Below are 18401 nucleotides of genomic sequence, written 5' to 3'. Positions count from 1 at the left end.
AATAATAATAATAATAATAATAATAATAATAATAATAATATATAATGTGGGGGGTGTACAAGTACTCTTTTGCTGAATACAAGCTTATTGTTTCACAGGTATTTAGTCTTCTTTTCCAATTTTTGTCTCCAATTTTCTTTTTCTTAATTTTTAGTATTCATGCTCTAATATTACATCTTCATTACCACCTACCTTGAACACAGTAAATGCCCATCACAAGCCGCAGCAACCCCATTCACATACCAATGAACATATTTGGAGCTATATTTTTGAGGACAGCAAGGAGAGAAAAAACAAGTCTCTATCCGCCTCCGTTAACATCTAATGATCTGTCTCTTTCCTGCAATGCTTTCCTGATCTTGAAAATGCATGAAAATGCCATAGACCATCAAAACTTCGGTGTAGTTTACTGAGAACCATCTTTTTCATTTGCTGCATCTTTTTGCAAAAACACATTCTTATTTTTTAATTAGAAAAAATAATTACCCAAAGACTCACGTGATTTCACAGTAAGGTCTATGAAAGTGACTTGCTTAAGATAATATAAGGGGAAAAGATGTGCCACCTAGAGGAAAGATTTTTCAGCACATGCCAGATTAATGCATGGTTCTTTTCTTTAGTCATACCTCTCTGCTTCTATATGACATTTGCAAAATCAGGCAAAGAAGTCCATTAGTTTCTACTAACTTTCTGAATACTTTTAATATACTTCATTTATTTAGGATTTAAGTATGGTTTCTAGCTATAGTTCTGGAAGTGGCACATAACCTGACAAAATAAGAACAGGAATGTTTTTAATAAATATAAATCTAATCAAGAACACTGGTTTTGAGATTATCTTTTCATAAAAAAGGTTCCATCAAATAAATAGTCTGAGTCATCTCATGTAAAGTATACAGTGTGAACATTTTCAATTCTTTTGGTATTAGAAACTGATCCAACTAAAGAAAAAAATACAAGAATTTTCATAAATCACTTCCATAGAATTATTTAAGTGAATGTAATTTGTTTCTCCTCATTCGTACACTTACTCATTGGCTAAATAGTTACATTGTTGGGCAACTTTCCCTTGCTTTTTATTTATATATTGTTGTGTATTATCTTATCTATCTATCTATCTATCTATCTATCTATCTATCTATCTATCTATCTATCTATCTATCTATCTATCTATCTATCTATCTATCTAGTCCAATACACAATGAGGGGTTTAGTGGGTATATATCTATATACACATAGTAAAATACATGATGAAGGTTATAGAGGAGATACTCATAGTAAAAGTGGTTTGTATTCTTTTTTATAAATAGTGAACTGATAAATAATTCAGATTAGATGTACTTGTGGTATGTTCCATGTATATAATAGGATAGTTCCAGTCACCATGGTCATTGGTAAAATATTATTGTATTTAGAACTTTAAATAGCAGCAACCTTCAAACATGTGGTGTACAAAATATTTTGTCAGGTTTTGTCAGATTATGGCAGGTTCATGACCTGTGTTAGATGGTGACTATCTTTAGTATATCCAAATTTCAACCTTTTGCTGAAATTTATTGGTTTCTCAATATGAAAGATAGTTATAATTGGAGTTCTTCTTCTCCTTAGATATTATTTTACAAATGTTTTGGACAATGTCCTGATGATTTGAAATACACAAATATGCAACCTATTCAATATTTCTTCAAAAAATGTTTACCTTGCTTTTCAGCTAAAAGGTTATCAGTGCACTATATGTTTCTAACTCAGAAAATGACTGATATATTAATTAATAATTGAATGCACAATTTTATTTTATTTTCTGTTGTGAAAAATTTGTTTTTTAAAAAATCTTGGAAATTTGATACTGCTGCAAAAGAAGGCCATAGGGACAGAATGTTTAAAGGGCACCAAATGTTACCACAATATTTCAGATGCAATATATATTGTTATATCTTAATAATAATAACATAGTAAACAATAATCTAACCAAATTAGCAAATAAATGCAACATGCAAGCTTGATGTTAGATGCAACATATAAATGTGCCGTAGACTTAGTGACCTCTATACTGTATATGTAATGAGCTTTGATGGAAGCTGAGCATTTATTAGATGGAGATGATCAAAATGTCGCATTGGCAAAGATGTCTATTTGCAACTTGGGATGATGACAGACTATAACTGTTTGAAATGAAGAAGCTAACAAGGTGAAATCACTACATATGACCAAAGCTCACCTATATTGTTTTTCATTTGAATTTTGTCCAGTGTTGAACGATCTCCAGGAACAGACTTACGTGGGTGCTTGGTAGTTGCCTTTTGTGATGAAGGAGTAGGAACTGGGTCACTCTCTTTACTGACTGATGGACTCCTCTGCTTACCAAAGCTACTGGGCACTGTTTGCCTATTGGGTTTAGCATTGCAATTTAACAAAGCATCTGTGTCAAAGATAGGCTGGGAGGACTCATGCATGCCTTCCCAGTTGGCAGTGCAACCTGTTAGTCCATCAGCTTTATCACTTAGTCCAGGACATACACCACGAAGCAATCCTCCCCCTATAATTGCCAGAAAATAACAAAGACATTTGAAATTAGAGTTCATTCCTAATTCTCCGTTATTGAACAAAATGAAGGAATGGAGACAAAGCAGGACAACAAAGGAACATCAAAGCATTAGCTACACACAACATGTGATATGGTGGGTTTATAAGAATGTTAATTTAAAACATGTAAACATGCAGTTAATTTTTCTAAGAAAGGTCCATAAAAGGACCTTCCATTATCTCAAAAAAAAAAAAATCTATAGTTTTTGTAATGGGGAATAGTTATACCATCTATTTAAGCAACCTTAGAATTATGAATCGAGTTGATGTTTAAAATGGAATCAAACCTAATGTAAAATTATTGGTATTTTAATTATTTTAAATTAATTGCTTAATTAAATAAGTTAACTAATTAATTTAATTTGTTACGCAACATGCAAGATTTTTTAAAAAATTAGATCATGACTATATGAGAAGAGTAGTTAATAAGGAAGTAAACTCGACAAATGAATTAATCAACAATCTCCCAAGCTATTGAATGTTAGGAATTAGACAAGTACTTCATTATGAGATCAGTTTGTCAGATGATTTCCAAGTAATAAGAGGGTGAACGTACTGTTTTTACAGAGTTACAAGGAACACACCCAAAGATGTCTGAGATGGTGAAGATGAGCAGTCTACAAGTGCTTATTGCTTGGATGACTATGAAATGATGGAAGTGAAATTATTAAACATTACCAATGCATACTCAGTGTGGAATATTGAAGTTAATCTAGATATAATTATAAGGTTGATTTGTGTTTTTCCTATAGGAACAGTACATTGCTTACCAATAGCTGCCTTGACTTCAATGGCTTCTGAGTCCTGTGAATATCCACTTAGTCCAGCTGCGTTAACAGCTCTTACACGGAAAATGTAGCGATCTCCAGTAGTAAGTCCATGACAAGTGAATCTTAAGTAAATCAATGTTCAAATTAAGTTAAATTAAACTAATTAAAACACTGTGAAACCATGCATTATTTCACTCTTTGCACAAACAATTTCTTATATTAAATATAGCACAAGTTTCTTAAGTAATGCAGAAGGATTACAAAGAATTAAAAAATGGCATGGTCCATTACAAAATTACTTAATTTTTTAAATAATTCTTCCTTGTCTCCTTCTTCATCAAGGGGGCAGGAGATAGTTGGACTGCAATGAAAGACCTTGATTCCACATGAAGGCTTAAATTTATGGAGGGACAATGAACAAATCCTTGCTCATGCCTCTTAAATAACAGGATATACACATATAGAAATTTCTGAACAGTAATCATTTAAAAGTTCACAACGGCTATATCTTACTACAAAATGCCAAACTGGTGAATAAATTGAATAATTTTTACTTGTTTACATGAACTTCAGCACAATGCTCTTAAAGTAATGCCCTCTGAAATAGGCCTCTACTTATGATGAAGTACCGGTACTTCACAAACAATATATACATTGTTTTGGTTGTGATAGCGGATTTGCTTTATCGTTCATGATTTGTTACGGTTGACATAATGCTAGATATGGTATGGTATTGAGAAAAAGTGCTCTCTTACAGGTCTTAGAATTAGCATATTTGATGCTTCATATGAATTACACAATTTTAGGGTATATACCAGATTTAATAGCAATTCTTGAAAATATAATCAGAATTTATATGTGATTGTTTAGATTATTTAAATTGTTTATGTTGAGATATACAAGACTAATTGAATGCAGGGAATAAGAAATTAGGATGCCCAATACATCAGTGCCAAGAAAATGAATTTGACAACTAAAAGTCACATAATTTTACAGAATTACAACTCAACCAAATATTTCATTCATGCCACTTTTCAGGAGGGATCCAGTTACTGAACATTCATGCAATACTTTTCCTTTTTTGGCCCTTTTCAAATATAATTTTGCAAATAATACTTAATTGTACAATTTATTACCTTGTGCCTTTTACAGGGTTATTGTTGCATGGCACCCAATCACCAGACCCTACTTTACTTGCTTCTATGTAGTATCCCACTAATTCCTTTGCATCTTCAGATTCTGTCCAAGCGACAACTACTGATGTATCTGTATTTCGGGTGGGTATAATGTTGCTTGGTGGTCTAGGAATATCTAGAGGGAAAGATAAACTATTAGAACGCAGGAGTAGGGTCTCCTGCTTCAGCAGGGGGTTGGACTACATAACCTACAAGGTCCCTTTCAACTCTGTTAATCTGTTAAATCTATTAAAAAGCATTAGAATAGGACTATAGATGCCATATGATCTTATTCCGTGAGGGAAAGCATCATGACAGAGAAAGCATGCTTCCAGATCTTGAAAGATTATAATGCTTAATCAAGGGGATCCAGAGTATTAGTTGTTATAAGATAGGCAGAAACCCTGAGAACTGAACAGTCTCTCAAATAGCACTACAGTGTTCCCTCAATTTCCGTGGGGGATGCGTTCTGAGACCGCCCGCGAAAGTCGAATTTCCGCGAAGTAGAGATGCGGAAATAAATACACCATTTTTGGCTATCACAAGCCATCCCTTAACACTTTAAACCCCTAAATTACAATTTCCCATTCCCTTAACAACCATTTACTCACCATTATTACTGGTACTCACCATTGAATAAGGCACTTAGTGATCCTGATATTTATAAACATAGTTATTTATTAACAATAATTATTTTTTTTGTTATTTATTTGCAAAAATTATTAGTTTGGCGATGAAGTATGACATCATCAGATGGGAAAAACTGTGGTATAGGAAAAAAACCGCGAAGTATTTTTTAATTAATATTTTTTGAAAAACCGTGGTATAGGCTATTCGCAAAGATCGAACCCGCGAAAGTCGAGGGAAAACTGTATATAAGCCAACAATCAATATTATATTGGGGCATCCTTCATTGTATACTTACCAAGTTTGTCACCAACCACAGTGGCTTCAGTGGCCCCAGAAGGCTCACCAATCCCAACTGAATTGCAACAGCGAACACGGAATTGGTAGGATTTTCCTTCAGCCAAGTCAAAAAGTGCGAAGCGAGGAGACTTTACTGGGATCTCAGTATTAACTCTTTGCCAATTTTCTGTTCCTGCAACACACTAAAATAAAAATTTCAGGATTGGAAAATATCTGTGTCTTCAGCCAAAAATCATAGACTTTTCTCTAATATGAACCAACAAGCCCTCTTTAAATAATGCTTAATTATTTAAAGTTCCATTATTAATCTAGAGCATGACCAATAATAGCCTAATTCTGCTATGCATTTTTTGAATGTAATACAGTGTTCCCTCACTTTTCGCGTGGGATGCGTTCCGAGACCGCCCGCGAAAATCGAATTTCTGCGAAGTAGAGATGCGGAAGTAAATACACTATTTTTGGCTATGAACAGTATCACAAGCCTTCCCTTAACACTTTAAACCCCTAAATTGTGATTTCCCATTCCCTTAGCAACCACTTAGATTATTACTCACCATATTTATTTATTAAAGTTCATTTAAAAAAATATTTATTAAAGGCGGACTAATGTTTGGCAGTGACATATGACATCATCTGGCGGGAAAAAATGTGGTATAGGGGAAAAAACTGCAAAGTATTTTTTAATTAATATTTTTGAAAAACCGTGGTATAGACTTTTCGCGAAGTTCGAACCCGCGAAAATCAAGGGAACACTGTATATACATTCAGCATAGAGTTATATATATATTTATATATTTTAAATAGAATATATAAGAAAATGATGTGGATGTAAAACATCCATATTTTGATCACTTTTAAATTAGTTGGCAAAGAACAATGTGTTTGTCCCAAATATTCTGAATTGTTTTAATCTTTCCTTTCAAATAACTCCATCTGCTTTCCAGGATTTCTATCACAATCTAAAGTAAAATCTGAATGTGCAGGACTTCGCACTTTCCACAGATCTAACAGGATGTTTTAAAAGTATTCAGCAATGCTCATATCACACAAGATCTTGGGTACCGTTCAGAATGTAGACAATCTATGTTTGTTTATTTCTTGCTTAGTTTGATTAATTGACCAGAATTAATCTGAAGGACCTAAAAAAAGTTCAACATTTATTATGCCCAGATCTAGTCATCTATTTATTACTATGCCTTTGTTTTTGTACTAGAGTTGGTCACATTGGATCTCATTATCCTGGTTTTGTCCCTTACATCAAGCTTCTATTGTGCCTGTTACAGTATATCAATATTCTTGTGGACCTAAGAGGTTCTTTCACAATGGTTCTTGGAGGATTGAGAAAGAGCTGCTATGAGAACATAAAATCAAGACAAATTACTGATAATCAGAGCAGGAGAGGTTATTGAAATCTTAGGAATGGCTTTGAAGGTACTTAGGACCACAATTAAATTGTAAATATGACATTAAACACAGATAAAGTCAGACAAACCCAGATAATTCCTTAAAACAATCTTAATTTTTTTATAGTACTAATACTGTTGAAACACCCTATATGTGTGTCTCTTTGATGTTAAATTAAATAGTTTGAAATGAAAAGGTATCAGGATGCTTGGCTGCATAGCTAGAGGTATAACAAGCAGGAAGAGGGAGATTGTGATCCCCTTATATAGAGCGCTGGTGAGACCACATTTGGAATACTGTGTTCAGTTCTGGAGACCTCACCTACAAAAAGATATTGACAAAATTGAATGGGTCCAAAGACGGGCTACAAGAATGGTGGAAGGTCTTAAGCATAAAACGTATCAGGAAAGACTTAATGAACTCAATCTGTATAGTCTGGAGGACAGAAGGAAAAGGGGGGACATGACTGAAACATTTAAATATGTTAAAGGGTTAAATAAGGTTCAGGAGGGAAGTATTTTTAATAGGAAAGTGAGCACAAGAACAAGGGGACACAATCTGAAGTTAGTTGAGGGAAAGATCAAAAGCAACATGAGAAAATATTATTTTACTGAAAGAGTAGTAGATCCTTGGAACAAACTTCCAGCAGACATGGTTGGTAAATCCACAGTAACTGAATTTAAACATGCCTGGGATAAACATATATCCATTGTAAGATAAAATACAGGAAATAGTATAAGGGCAGACTAGATGGACCATTAGGTCTTTTTCTGCCGTCAGTCTTCTATGTTTCTATGTTTCTAAACCAACAGCAAATAGGCAAAAAAAAATCAATGAGAAATAATGCAGTCCTCTTGGTTTTACCTTTTCTACAAAGTACATGACACCTTCATGGCCTCGTTCATGTGGAGGTTTCCAGCTAAGTACTATATAGTTCTTAGTTGCCTCTGTAACACGGAGGTCTAATGGCGGTCCAGGAACAATACCTTCTGCTTGAAGAAGAAAAAGAAAAAAAGAATCAGCAGTAGAGGTTGGTTTGTTTGCTTGTTTGTTTGTTTGTCTGATTGGACTTATATGCCGCCCCTTTCCATGGACTCGGAGCGGCTTACAACATTTCAGTAAAAATACAATAAATAAGACATTTCTAGTCCAATTAATAGAATAATTATTTTAAAATTTTCTTACAAACTAAACATTTAAAATCAATATTTAAAAATCATTAAAAATCAAATTTTTATACAATAAAAGACCCTCTGCACCTGCATTGATCTGGCCTTGGTGCTGTATTCTTGAACATCCAAGAAATGGTTCAACTTTGATGCAGCTTAAATTGCAAGATTCCGGCTTTGCTATCATGGTACTGGAATGTCTTGGAGCTTGAGGTAGACCATTTCCTGCTTTTAGGGATTTTGCCTAACACTTGTACTCTGTGCTTGAGCTCAGAGATCTTTAGCAGATTTCACACATAACCAAACGTGATCTTAATACTAGTATTCTAAATAGTTTTGTAATCCTGGTAAAACACTATTGATTTCTCTGCTTATGTAAGCAACATAAAGCTTCATCCTATTGCCTAGCATCTGCAATTATACTTTTTCATCTTATACTGTATGTTTTCTGCTATGATTTACAACCATAACCACACCTGGGGGAAAGCTCTTAGCTACAAATCTATATAGATTTCAATGAGAATTTGAGAAATTAAATTAATCTTTTGATACTCAGATGAATGTTTCCTTCAGCCCCACAGCTCAAATTGTAGTTATTATTGCCAAATAAGTGAACTGAACTGAAGGCACAAGGCTACAACTGAAAACCAGTAATTATTTTTTTATTTTCTACAGTGGACAATTTTTTTCTCTAGAAGTTATTTAGAAGCTTTTATCAACTTCTGTCTGACTTACAATATTTACACTTTTGTATTAGTGAGATGGAGAAAACACAGATTAGCTCTTGATTTCTGCCTATTTTCTGCAGTTATGCCAACTTCAAAATGCTTTGAATGGCTTACATTACAAACTTGACTGTAAAAAATATGACTTTAACAATCGAGTTGTCGAAGCGTTGAACTCATTACCGGACTCAATAGTGTCAACCCCTAACCCCCAACATTTCTCCCTTAGACTCTCCACGATTGACCTCTCCAGGTTCCTAAGAGGTCAGTAAGAGGCGTACATAAGTGCACTAGTGTGCCTTTCATCCCCTGTCCAAATGTCTTTCCTTTATCATATCATATATATTTTCTTCCTTTCATATATCTTCTCTATTTTTACATATTATCTTTATATATATTACTTCATGTCTATTCTCTTCCATATGTATTGTGTACTGGACAAATGAATAAATTTTTTAAAAAATTACCACTGAACAATAGAAAGCAAATGAGCCTGCAGAACAATTGAATGACTTTATGTAGGCAATCAAACTGAGACTAGAAAATTTATGTTTCAGAAATTAATTTTCTCAAAGAAAATACAAATAAATGTGCATTTTCTGTCCAACACAGCAAATCTACTTACATGGCTGGAAAAGTATATTTTAAAACTTGGTAACTTAGTATGTGCAAAACTTGCTATTCCAGAAATAGAACATTTCTGAGAACTTGGAACATTGCTTTTCTTTTTCAAACCAAGCCAATTTGATCATGCAAGGAGTGGTCTGATGACTTTCTCAATGATAATCCTTTGAACCAAAAATGAATGTATTTATTTATTTATTGTTAGAGTTGAAAGGGACCATGCATGTCATCAAGAATTGTGGCAGTCCAGATGTAGTCCAGCTCTCAGAACATGTTCACAATATCACAAACCAGCTTTGGAAGAGTCAGATTGACCAACAAGAGAAATAGAATATTTTGAAGAATGATTTAAACATTTTAGACATGTTCAGTTCAAGGTTTTGCACATCTTTTCTCATGATTATTTTAAATAGCGTAGTCATATTTTCCTATTGAACTACTATACTCCATATATAAAGTTTCATGTAAGAATTCAAGACAAAATGTGTGTAAGCATCAATGCAGATATGATCTCAAAATAAAATATGAATTTCTATAAAAAAAATCCTGGGTCTAGAAAGCTTAGAACTACGACGCCTTAAACATGATCTAAGTATTGCCCACATGATCATATGCTGCAACATCCTGCCTGTCAACAACTACTTCAGCTTCAACCGCAATAACACAAGAGCACGCAACAGGTTCAAACTTAATATCAACCGCTCCAAACCTGACTGTAAAAAATATTATTTTAGCAATCGAGTTGTTGAAGCATTGAACTCATTACCAGACTCTGTGGTGTCAACCCCCAACATTTTTCCCTTAGACTTTCCATGGTTGACTTCTCCAGATTCCTTAGAGGTCAGCAAGGGGCGACCATAAGTGCACTAGTGTGCCTTCCGTCCCCTGTCCAATTGTCTCTCCTATATTTTATATATCTTTTCTCCCATCCATATATCCTTCCTCTACTCTTCATTGATGTATTCTATTCTCATATCTCTTCTTCTATCCCTTCCCTGATATTTGCTACTACACATTTTTATTCTCCTTAACTTTCAATTTGTATTGGACTAACTAACTAACTAACTAACTAACTAACTAACTAACTAACTAACTAACTAACTAACTAAATAAATAAATAAATAAATAAATAAATGTGTTACCTGAAGGTTCCTCTTCAGTGACAATAATCTGTCCGGTCCAAGGGGCAGAAGGATGACCTAAACATATTGACAGTGGTTAGTTGAGTTAAGCATTATCCCTTACTTGCCCAGTTATTTAACTTTCCTTATTGTAACCAAGTAACCTTAAAATTAATATTTCAGTCTGAAAAATAGAAACATTAACATAATAAAGTCAGATTTCTACTTACTTCCTTTTCTGAAGTTCTGATTCTTGTTATTCTTGTTATGTTTGTTCCTAACTGCTATACATATATATTTCAGTTACATATAGTAGTATGTAGAGACATGAGTTATCTCCTCCCATTAGTTACATCATGTTTTCGAAAATGGGCTTTCGAAAATGTATTGAGCTACAGCTTGACTTCCATTATTTGGGCCATCTTCCTTCTCATAGAAAGAATTCAGATGCCTCAGGTTTTAATACAATTTTACAGTGCAAATTTATTTTATTTTTATTCATTTTTCTTATTCAATTTCCATAGCACCCATCTCAATCCAAATTTTAAAATCATAACAACAGTAACAGTAAGAGATTACACATATAGGCAACAAAAAATACATAAAAATGAGCATTCACAGACTTTTCTAATCTTGTGCTGTCCACATGTCTTGCATTAGAACTACTACAGCCATCTCTGGTCATGAGTGCTGGGGGTCTACATCTGATAAGCATCAAGTTGGGAAATATTCTCAAAGGGCTCATTCAAGCAGCAGCTTTGCACTTGTTCTGAATAGTTATTTATTTATTTATTTATTTATTTATTTATTTATTTATTTACAGTATTTATTTATTTATTTGTTTATTTGATTTGATTTGATTTGTATGCTGCCCCTCTCAGTAGACTCAGGACGGCTCACAACAATAATAGTACAATAAATAACAAATCTAATAATTAAAAGTCATTAAAAACCCCTTATTTAAAAATAAACATACACACAAACATACCATGCATAAAGTGTATAAGCCCAGGGGAAATGTCTCAGTTCCCCCATGCAAAGGCAAGGAGGGTGGGGGCAGTTCTGATCTCCGGGGGGAGCTGGTTCCAGAGGGCCGGGGCCACCACAGAGAAGGCTCTTCCCCTGGGTCCCACCAGACGACATTGTTTAGTCGATGGGACCTGGAGAAGGCCAACTCTGTGGGACCTAACCGGTCGCTGGAATTCGTGCGGCAGAAGGCGGTCTCGGAGATATTCTGGCCAATAGACCTAATGTTTCCTCAAAAAAAATCCCTCCATCTTAATGTCAGCATGCTGAAATAGATTGAAACTGGTCAAAGGTGATCCAGCAGAAAGAAGTGTCATGCATCAGTAAATAAAACCATAACTGCTTTGTGAACATTTTATATCACAAGGAGAGTCTTTGGAGGGCTGACTACCTTTGGACTCCAAATGGCCTGTTGTGGGATCTAGTCCTCCCATTCAACTGTGGGACTCTTTACCTCAGCTTTCACTGTTGAAGAGTGCAAATCTTTGATTGGCGACTATTTTTTTGTTATGTTTGTTTCTGTTTCATCAGAGGAACATCAGCATCACAGAAAACCTCTACTTTGGTGAGTTCCTTTCCGAGTTAAATGAGAAAAGTAAGAAGAGAGGGGCAAAAGACTAAAAGGAAGGTTAATTCTTGGAGTCCCAGTGGACAACCATATGAGCCAGCAATGTGCAGCAGCTGTCAAAAAAGTCACCACAGTTCTAGGCCGCATTAACAGAGGGATAGAATCAAGATCATGTGAAGTGTTAATACCACTATATAATGCCTTGGTAAGGCCACATTTGAAATACTGCATTCAGTTTTGGTCACCAGGATGTAAAAAGAATGTTGAGACTCTAGAAAGAATGCAGAGAAGAGCAGCAAAGATGATTAGGGAGTTGTACATATGAAGAATGGTTGCAGGAACTGGGTATGTCTAGTTTAATGAAAAGAAGGACTAGTGGAGACATGATAGCAGTTTTCCAATATCTCAGGGGTTGCCGCAAAGAAGAGTCACGCTATTCTTCAAAGCACCTGAGGTTAGGACAAGAAGCAATGGGTGGGAACTAATCAATGAGAGAAGCAACTTAGAACTAAGGATAAAATTCCTGATAGTTAGAACAATTGATCAATGGAATGGCTTGCCTCCAGAACTTGTGAATGCTCCAACACTAGAAGTTTTAAAGAAGATGCTGGATAACCATTTGTCTGAAGTAGTGCTGGGTCTCCTGCTCAAACAGGGGGTTGGACTAGAAGACCTCCAAGCTCCCTTCCAACTCTGTTGTTATTATTATTCTTATTATTTATTTTATTTATTTATTTATCAGATTTGTATGCCGCCCCTCTCTGTAGACTCGGGGCGGCTAACAACAATAATAAGACAATATAAACAAATCTAATATTTAAGTTAATTTAAAAACCCTAATTTAAGAAACCAATCATACATACAGACATACCATGCATAAATTTTATAAGTCTAGGGGGAAGGGAAAGTCTCAATTCCCCCATACCTGATGACAGAGGTGGGTTTTAAGGAGCTTACGAAAGGCAAGGAGGGTGGGGGCAACTCTGATATCTGGGGGGAGTTGGTTCCAAAGGGTTGGGGCCGCCACAGAGAAGGCTCTTTCCCTGGGTCCTGCCAAATGACATTGTTTAGTTCAGTGTTTTTCAACCAGTGTGCCGTGGCACACTAGTGTGCCGCAAGACATGGTCAGGTGTGCCGCGAAGAAGGAAGCTGAGGTTCCAGTCTCGCAACTTTTTGTTGAGAGAGTGAGAGTGAGAAAGAGAGAGAGAAAGAGAGAGAGAGAAAGAAAGCAAGAGAGAGAGAGAGAAAGAGTGAGAGAGAGAGAGAGAAAGCAAGAGAGAGAAAGAAAAGAGAGAAAGAGAGAGAAAGCAAGAATGAGAGAGAAAGAAGGCAAGAGAGAGAGAAAGAGAGAGAGAAAGAGAGTGAGAGAGAGAGAAAGCAAGAGAGAGAAAGAAAGAGAGAGAGAGAGAGAGAGAGAGAGAGAAATGAGCAAAAAGGGGAGGAAAATAGAGAAATGAGAAAATGATTGAGGCAGAGAATGAGAGGAAAGAGAGAAACAAAAGAGAGAGAGAAGTGACTCTTGATTTAAAGCATATGATAAAAAGCACCCAAAGAATAAGAGAGAAAAAACCCAGACCTCACCTGTTTTTGGAAGTGGTTCAAAAGTGTGTATACACACACACACACACACACACACACACACACACACACACACAAGGGTGGGGAGGAGACAGGGATGGAAAAAGAAGAGAGTGTCTTAGGGTGTCATTTTGTGTCATTTTGGTTGGTGGTGTGCCCCAGGATTTTGTAAATGTAAAAAATGTGCCGCGGCTCAAAAAAGATTGAAAATCACTGGTTTAGTTGACGGGACCCGGAGAAGGCCAACTCTGTGACACCTAACTGGTCGATGGAATTCATGCGGCAGAATCTTAAGGGAAAACTATATCACAGAATTTCTTTCTGGATAGGATTATGGTTCTGGTACTGAGTATTTCAGATAATGATATATAAGCAGTAGTTGCAAATAATTTTTATAAAAATACAAAGGTGTTTTTTTCAGCAAATCTTATTTTGAACAGTGAAGTTTTTGTTTATTCTTGTTTCTTCTAGTGGAATGTTCTTAGTCTTCATTCATATCTTCTAAAAATTAAATTTTCAAATGTCTCGTTGATATATGTTAGGGAGTCTCTTACTTTTAATTCTGGCTCTATCAGCAGGATCTAATGCTGCCACAGGTTCTGAGATGCGGGATGGAATGCTGATACCGACATTATTCACAGCACGGACACGGAATATATATGAGCGACCTTCAATTAATCCTGTGACGGGGAAGCGAGCAAACTTCACTGGTGTTTCATTGCATTGGGACCAGTGAGTGGTACCAACTTCACACCTGGAGGTGGGAAAAAAAGCAAGAAAGACAAAATGACATGGAAATAATTAATACATCTCAGTTCTTTCCAATATTTGCTTGTGTTTGCTTTAATGCACTTGTCTGTTTCCTCTTTCTCAAGAACTGACTAAAGGTGTAGGAATTCAGTAACTATTTTTATGGCCACTGAGTGTAGACTTATTGTCTCTTCACAAAGTATTTATGGCTACTGACTGAGTATAGACTTATTGTCCCTTCACAAAGTAAAATTAAATAAATACATTTCAAAGATCTTTGTAAATTGAATCCTTCTGGGTTACAGGCCTATAAACATCTATGCCATCTAGGATGTTGAAATGTAAAAGTCTTAATGAGCAAACTCTTTCTTATGTTCATATACTAGGACTTATTGGCTATAATGATATTAGTTACAAGATTCTACCCAATCCTCATCCACTTTTATTTATTTTATTTTATTTATTTATTTATTTGTTTGTTTTTTCCAATACACAATAATATACAATGAGGGTTATAGAGGATATAATCAAGTAGAATGTATTAAAGGGGGAATAGAGGAGAAAATAAAGGAGTGAGATATAACTATGAGAGAATAGCAGAAAAAGATATAGGTATAGAAGAGAAGATATAGGAGAGACAACAGGACAGGGGATGATAGGCACTCTGGTGCACTTATGTACGCCCCTTACTGACCTCTTAGGAACTTGGTGAGGTCAACCGTGGATAGTCTAAGGGTAAAGTGTTGGGGGTTAGGGGATGATACTACAGAGTCCGGTAGTGAATTCCACGCTTCAACAACTCGATTACTAAAGTCGTATTTTTTACAGTCAAGTTTGGAGCAGTTAATATTAAGCTTGTATCTGTTGTGGACTCTTGTGTTGTTGTGGTTGAAGCTGAAGTAGTTGTTGACAGGCAGGACGTTGCAGCATATGATCTTGTGGGCAATACTTAGATCATGTTTGAGGCGTCTTAGTTCTAAGCTTTCTAGACCCAGGATTGTAAGTCTAGTTAGAGCTAGTTAGATGAGTTTAGTCTGCTCATTTTACTTGGGCTTCTTTTCATGCTCAATCTAAACATGAAGGATTTCACCTGATCCCTGTATATAACTATAGATTCTTCTCAGCATGTTTAATTTATGTACATAAAATGTTTTTTTCAGACATTACATTCTATGTGTAAAGGTTTACAGCTTAAAGTAGGACTTCTCAAATTGCAATCTAGGACCTCTGAGGATGGTCACAACTGTTTTTAAACTTTGATTAGGCAAAGTGAAATCATTGTTAAAACTGACTCCAGATTTTATTTCCATTTTGTTTATGCAAACCTACAAAGAGCAGCTATGACATTTCAAAGTTTGAAAATTCCCATGATAAATAGATTAAATTTAATTATTGTATTGAAACTATATTTATTTATTTATTTATTTATTTTATTCATTCGATTTTTATGCCACCCTTCTCCTTAGACTCAGGGCGGCTTTACAACATGTTAGCAATAACACTTTTTAACAGAGCCAGCATATTGCCCCCACAAGCCGGGTCCTATATGATGAGTTTATTTTTTCTTGCTTTAATCTCAGTTAAATTATTAGTTTTATTCATAGGTAAGAGGTGTCATGTAAGTTCATTTATCATTTTACATGGCCACAACGCAACAAAGTTTGAAGGTTAGAATTACAGGGGTATCAACTGATGTTGTGTTAGGTAAAATAGTAAAATTCCACAATATAATCAGTGAAACACAGAGAAAAGGATATTAAAATACTTAAATGTATATATGTAGCATAAGGATTACAGGAATTACCAGTGTAGTAAATCATATTCTGGAATATGTGTTAACTTGAGAAAATAACAAATTCAATATTGTATGAATCATATACTGTACACTGAAACTTCTTAATCCAAATTTTCCCTACAGTCATATTTTCAAAGAGATTACATATTCTGGTCTATCATAAATACTAACTTATCAATGAAATATCCTAAAATAGGATGGCCACCATCAACAGCTGGTTGTTTCCAAGAGATGATAACATAATCTTTGTTAGCATCCAAACACTTCACATCTAAGGGAGAACCAGGAACTCCTGCTATATCAGCATCAGCATCTACATTGAAGGAGACATGCATTTAAGAATATGACAGTTAGCAAAAAAAGTTATTTTACCTTATTCAGACAATTTTAATTTTTCACTAATTTATCTATAACTGATGTCATAATAAAAACATACTCATTAGGAATAAGAAGCTATTTTTTGATGACACATTCCCTCCTCAGTGCATCCAAACAATCAAACAATATCCAGCAAATACACCAAAATTTAGAATGTCAATATTACAAGCATAACATCATTTGACTTTCATACAAACTTTATTATAAGATTAGAAAGAAGAAACTTTTGCTGTTTAAATCAAAATGTTTGTTATATAATATAGCTTTTGGTCCTAAGCTTAATATTGAAGTCATGCACAATGCACACAGAAAGATGCTAATAAAATAAAGAAAAACAGATAAGTTGATTATATTTTATGAAAGTTAAAGTACCCAAAAAGTTTAAAAGAATGGAAAAGAAGAAAAAGATCTAATGAGTTTTAAAGTTCCCCCTTTATGCATATCTGCTAATTTGCTGTATTATAAAACTTTAAGCCTACTTAGAAGCCAGGCTGTGATTTTATTTGCAGGCTGTACAATATGTGATGTATTGTATGTATGGGAATCATTCTTGCTTAAATTTATTTAGTCTTTTGTCTCTTGTCTCTTGTCTCTTCTCTCTCTCTCTCTCTCTCTCTCACACACACACACACACACACACACACACACACACACACTGTTAGCTTTCCATTACTGCATGGAATAGAATTCCATTTCTCCATGTTTGTTATTGTTGGAATTTTAACTCTTCCACTGGCTCACATTATTTGTGAAATTACAAATAACTATCTCTTGGTAATGTTCTATATTTATGATGATATATATTTTTGATCATGTTCAACAAGAGGAGTGTTATTTCCCAGGACCTGCTGACCTGGCGCCATTCTGGGCTTGATCAAAGAGTCAAGAATTTGAAGAGTATCAGAGCTGGCATTACTCTCTTCAGCTGCTTTCAACAGCTGACACTGTGATATTGAGGCACTGCACGAACTAGTGAAATGTGATCATCCAACACTTGTGCAAGAGACATTCCAGAACTTGTTAAAAGTATGAGTTCCCTAGAGAAATGCATCAGCAGTACAAAAATCTAAAAACAATCTGCTTGAAAAAGCAGCATAAATATCTAAAGTTAACCAAGTTCAAAACTTTGGTATGTATAAAATTTATTCTTTATGTACAAAATTTAGAACTACATAAAATGATGCTTATAGGATTACAAGACTTCATTTAAATCAAAATCTGTGATTGGCATTCGTAAGAACACATTCCACAAAGATTCTGATAATTCTGATCATAGTATGGTTATTAGTTTAGAAATCATAGATCTCAATGGTTTAAACATATGTTTAAGTGATGACATAAAAAAGGTCATAGGGCTTATTGGTTTGAAAGAATCAATGTTGGGAAAATACTCTATGCAGATCAGGTAGTAAATACACACCTAGCTGTTCTTTTACCAAATTCAGTCAAGCAAATACAGTCTTCCTAAATCAGGAAAACATTATTTTTTATTTGAATTTGTGTATATATAAGAGGTTTTCCTTTTTGGTCTCTTTACATCAGACATGAAGATTTTTTATTACATTTTTTGATATTTCTAAGTTTTGCATTTGGGGATGGTATCAGGATGCTCCCAAGGTGCTTATGTATTTTGAGTGGGAGCAGAATTTGGAAAAATAAATCTGTTACATTTCCTCCTTTCAGCATATGCAATAGACTTCCACTCTCATACACAATCTCTGCTTTAGTTCAGAGATCAAACAGGTATGGTAAAGGTCTGAAACATCTAAACATCCTAACCTATTTTTTATCCATGATCCTTGATTTAT

General features: G+C 34.8%; 1 protein-coding gene across 2 annotated transcripts in view; it reads right to left on the bottom strand.

Annotated features, from left to right (window-relative positions):
• Positions 1-18401, bottom strand: part of MYOM1 (myomesin 1) — a 94409-nt gene that overhangs the window by 33998 nt on the left and 42010 nt on the right. For both annotated transcript variants that reach the window (XM_070747586.1, XM_070747587.1), the window contains exons 11-18: positions 16387-16528; positions 14225-14424; positions 10520-10576; positions 7724-7848; positions 5454-5637; positions 4490-4664; positions 3354-3475; positions 2219-2536 (exon numbers count right to left, since the gene is read on the bottom strand). In XM_070747586.1, the coding sequence (XP_070603687.1) occupies positions 2219-2536; positions 3354-3475; positions 4490-4664; positions 5454-5637; positions 7724-7848; positions 10520-10576; positions 14225-14424; positions 16387-16528 (1323 nt within the window). The remainder of the gene's footprint in view (positions 1-2218; positions 2537-3353; positions 3476-4489; positions 4665-5453; positions 5638-7723; positions 7849-10519; positions 10577-14224; positions 14425-16386; positions 16529-18401) is intronic.

Source organism: Erythrolamprus reginae, chromosome 3, assembly GCF_031021105.1.
Source record: "Erythrolamprus reginae isolate rEryReg1 chromosome 3, rEryReg1.hap1, whole genome shotgun sequence".
Lineage (NCBI taxonomy): Eukaryota > Metazoa > Chordata > Lepidosauria > Squamata > Dipsadidae > Erythrolamprus > Erythrolamprus reginae.
Note: the sequence above shows the minus strand (reverse complement) of the source record. Positions and strands in the feature narration are given on the sequence as shown.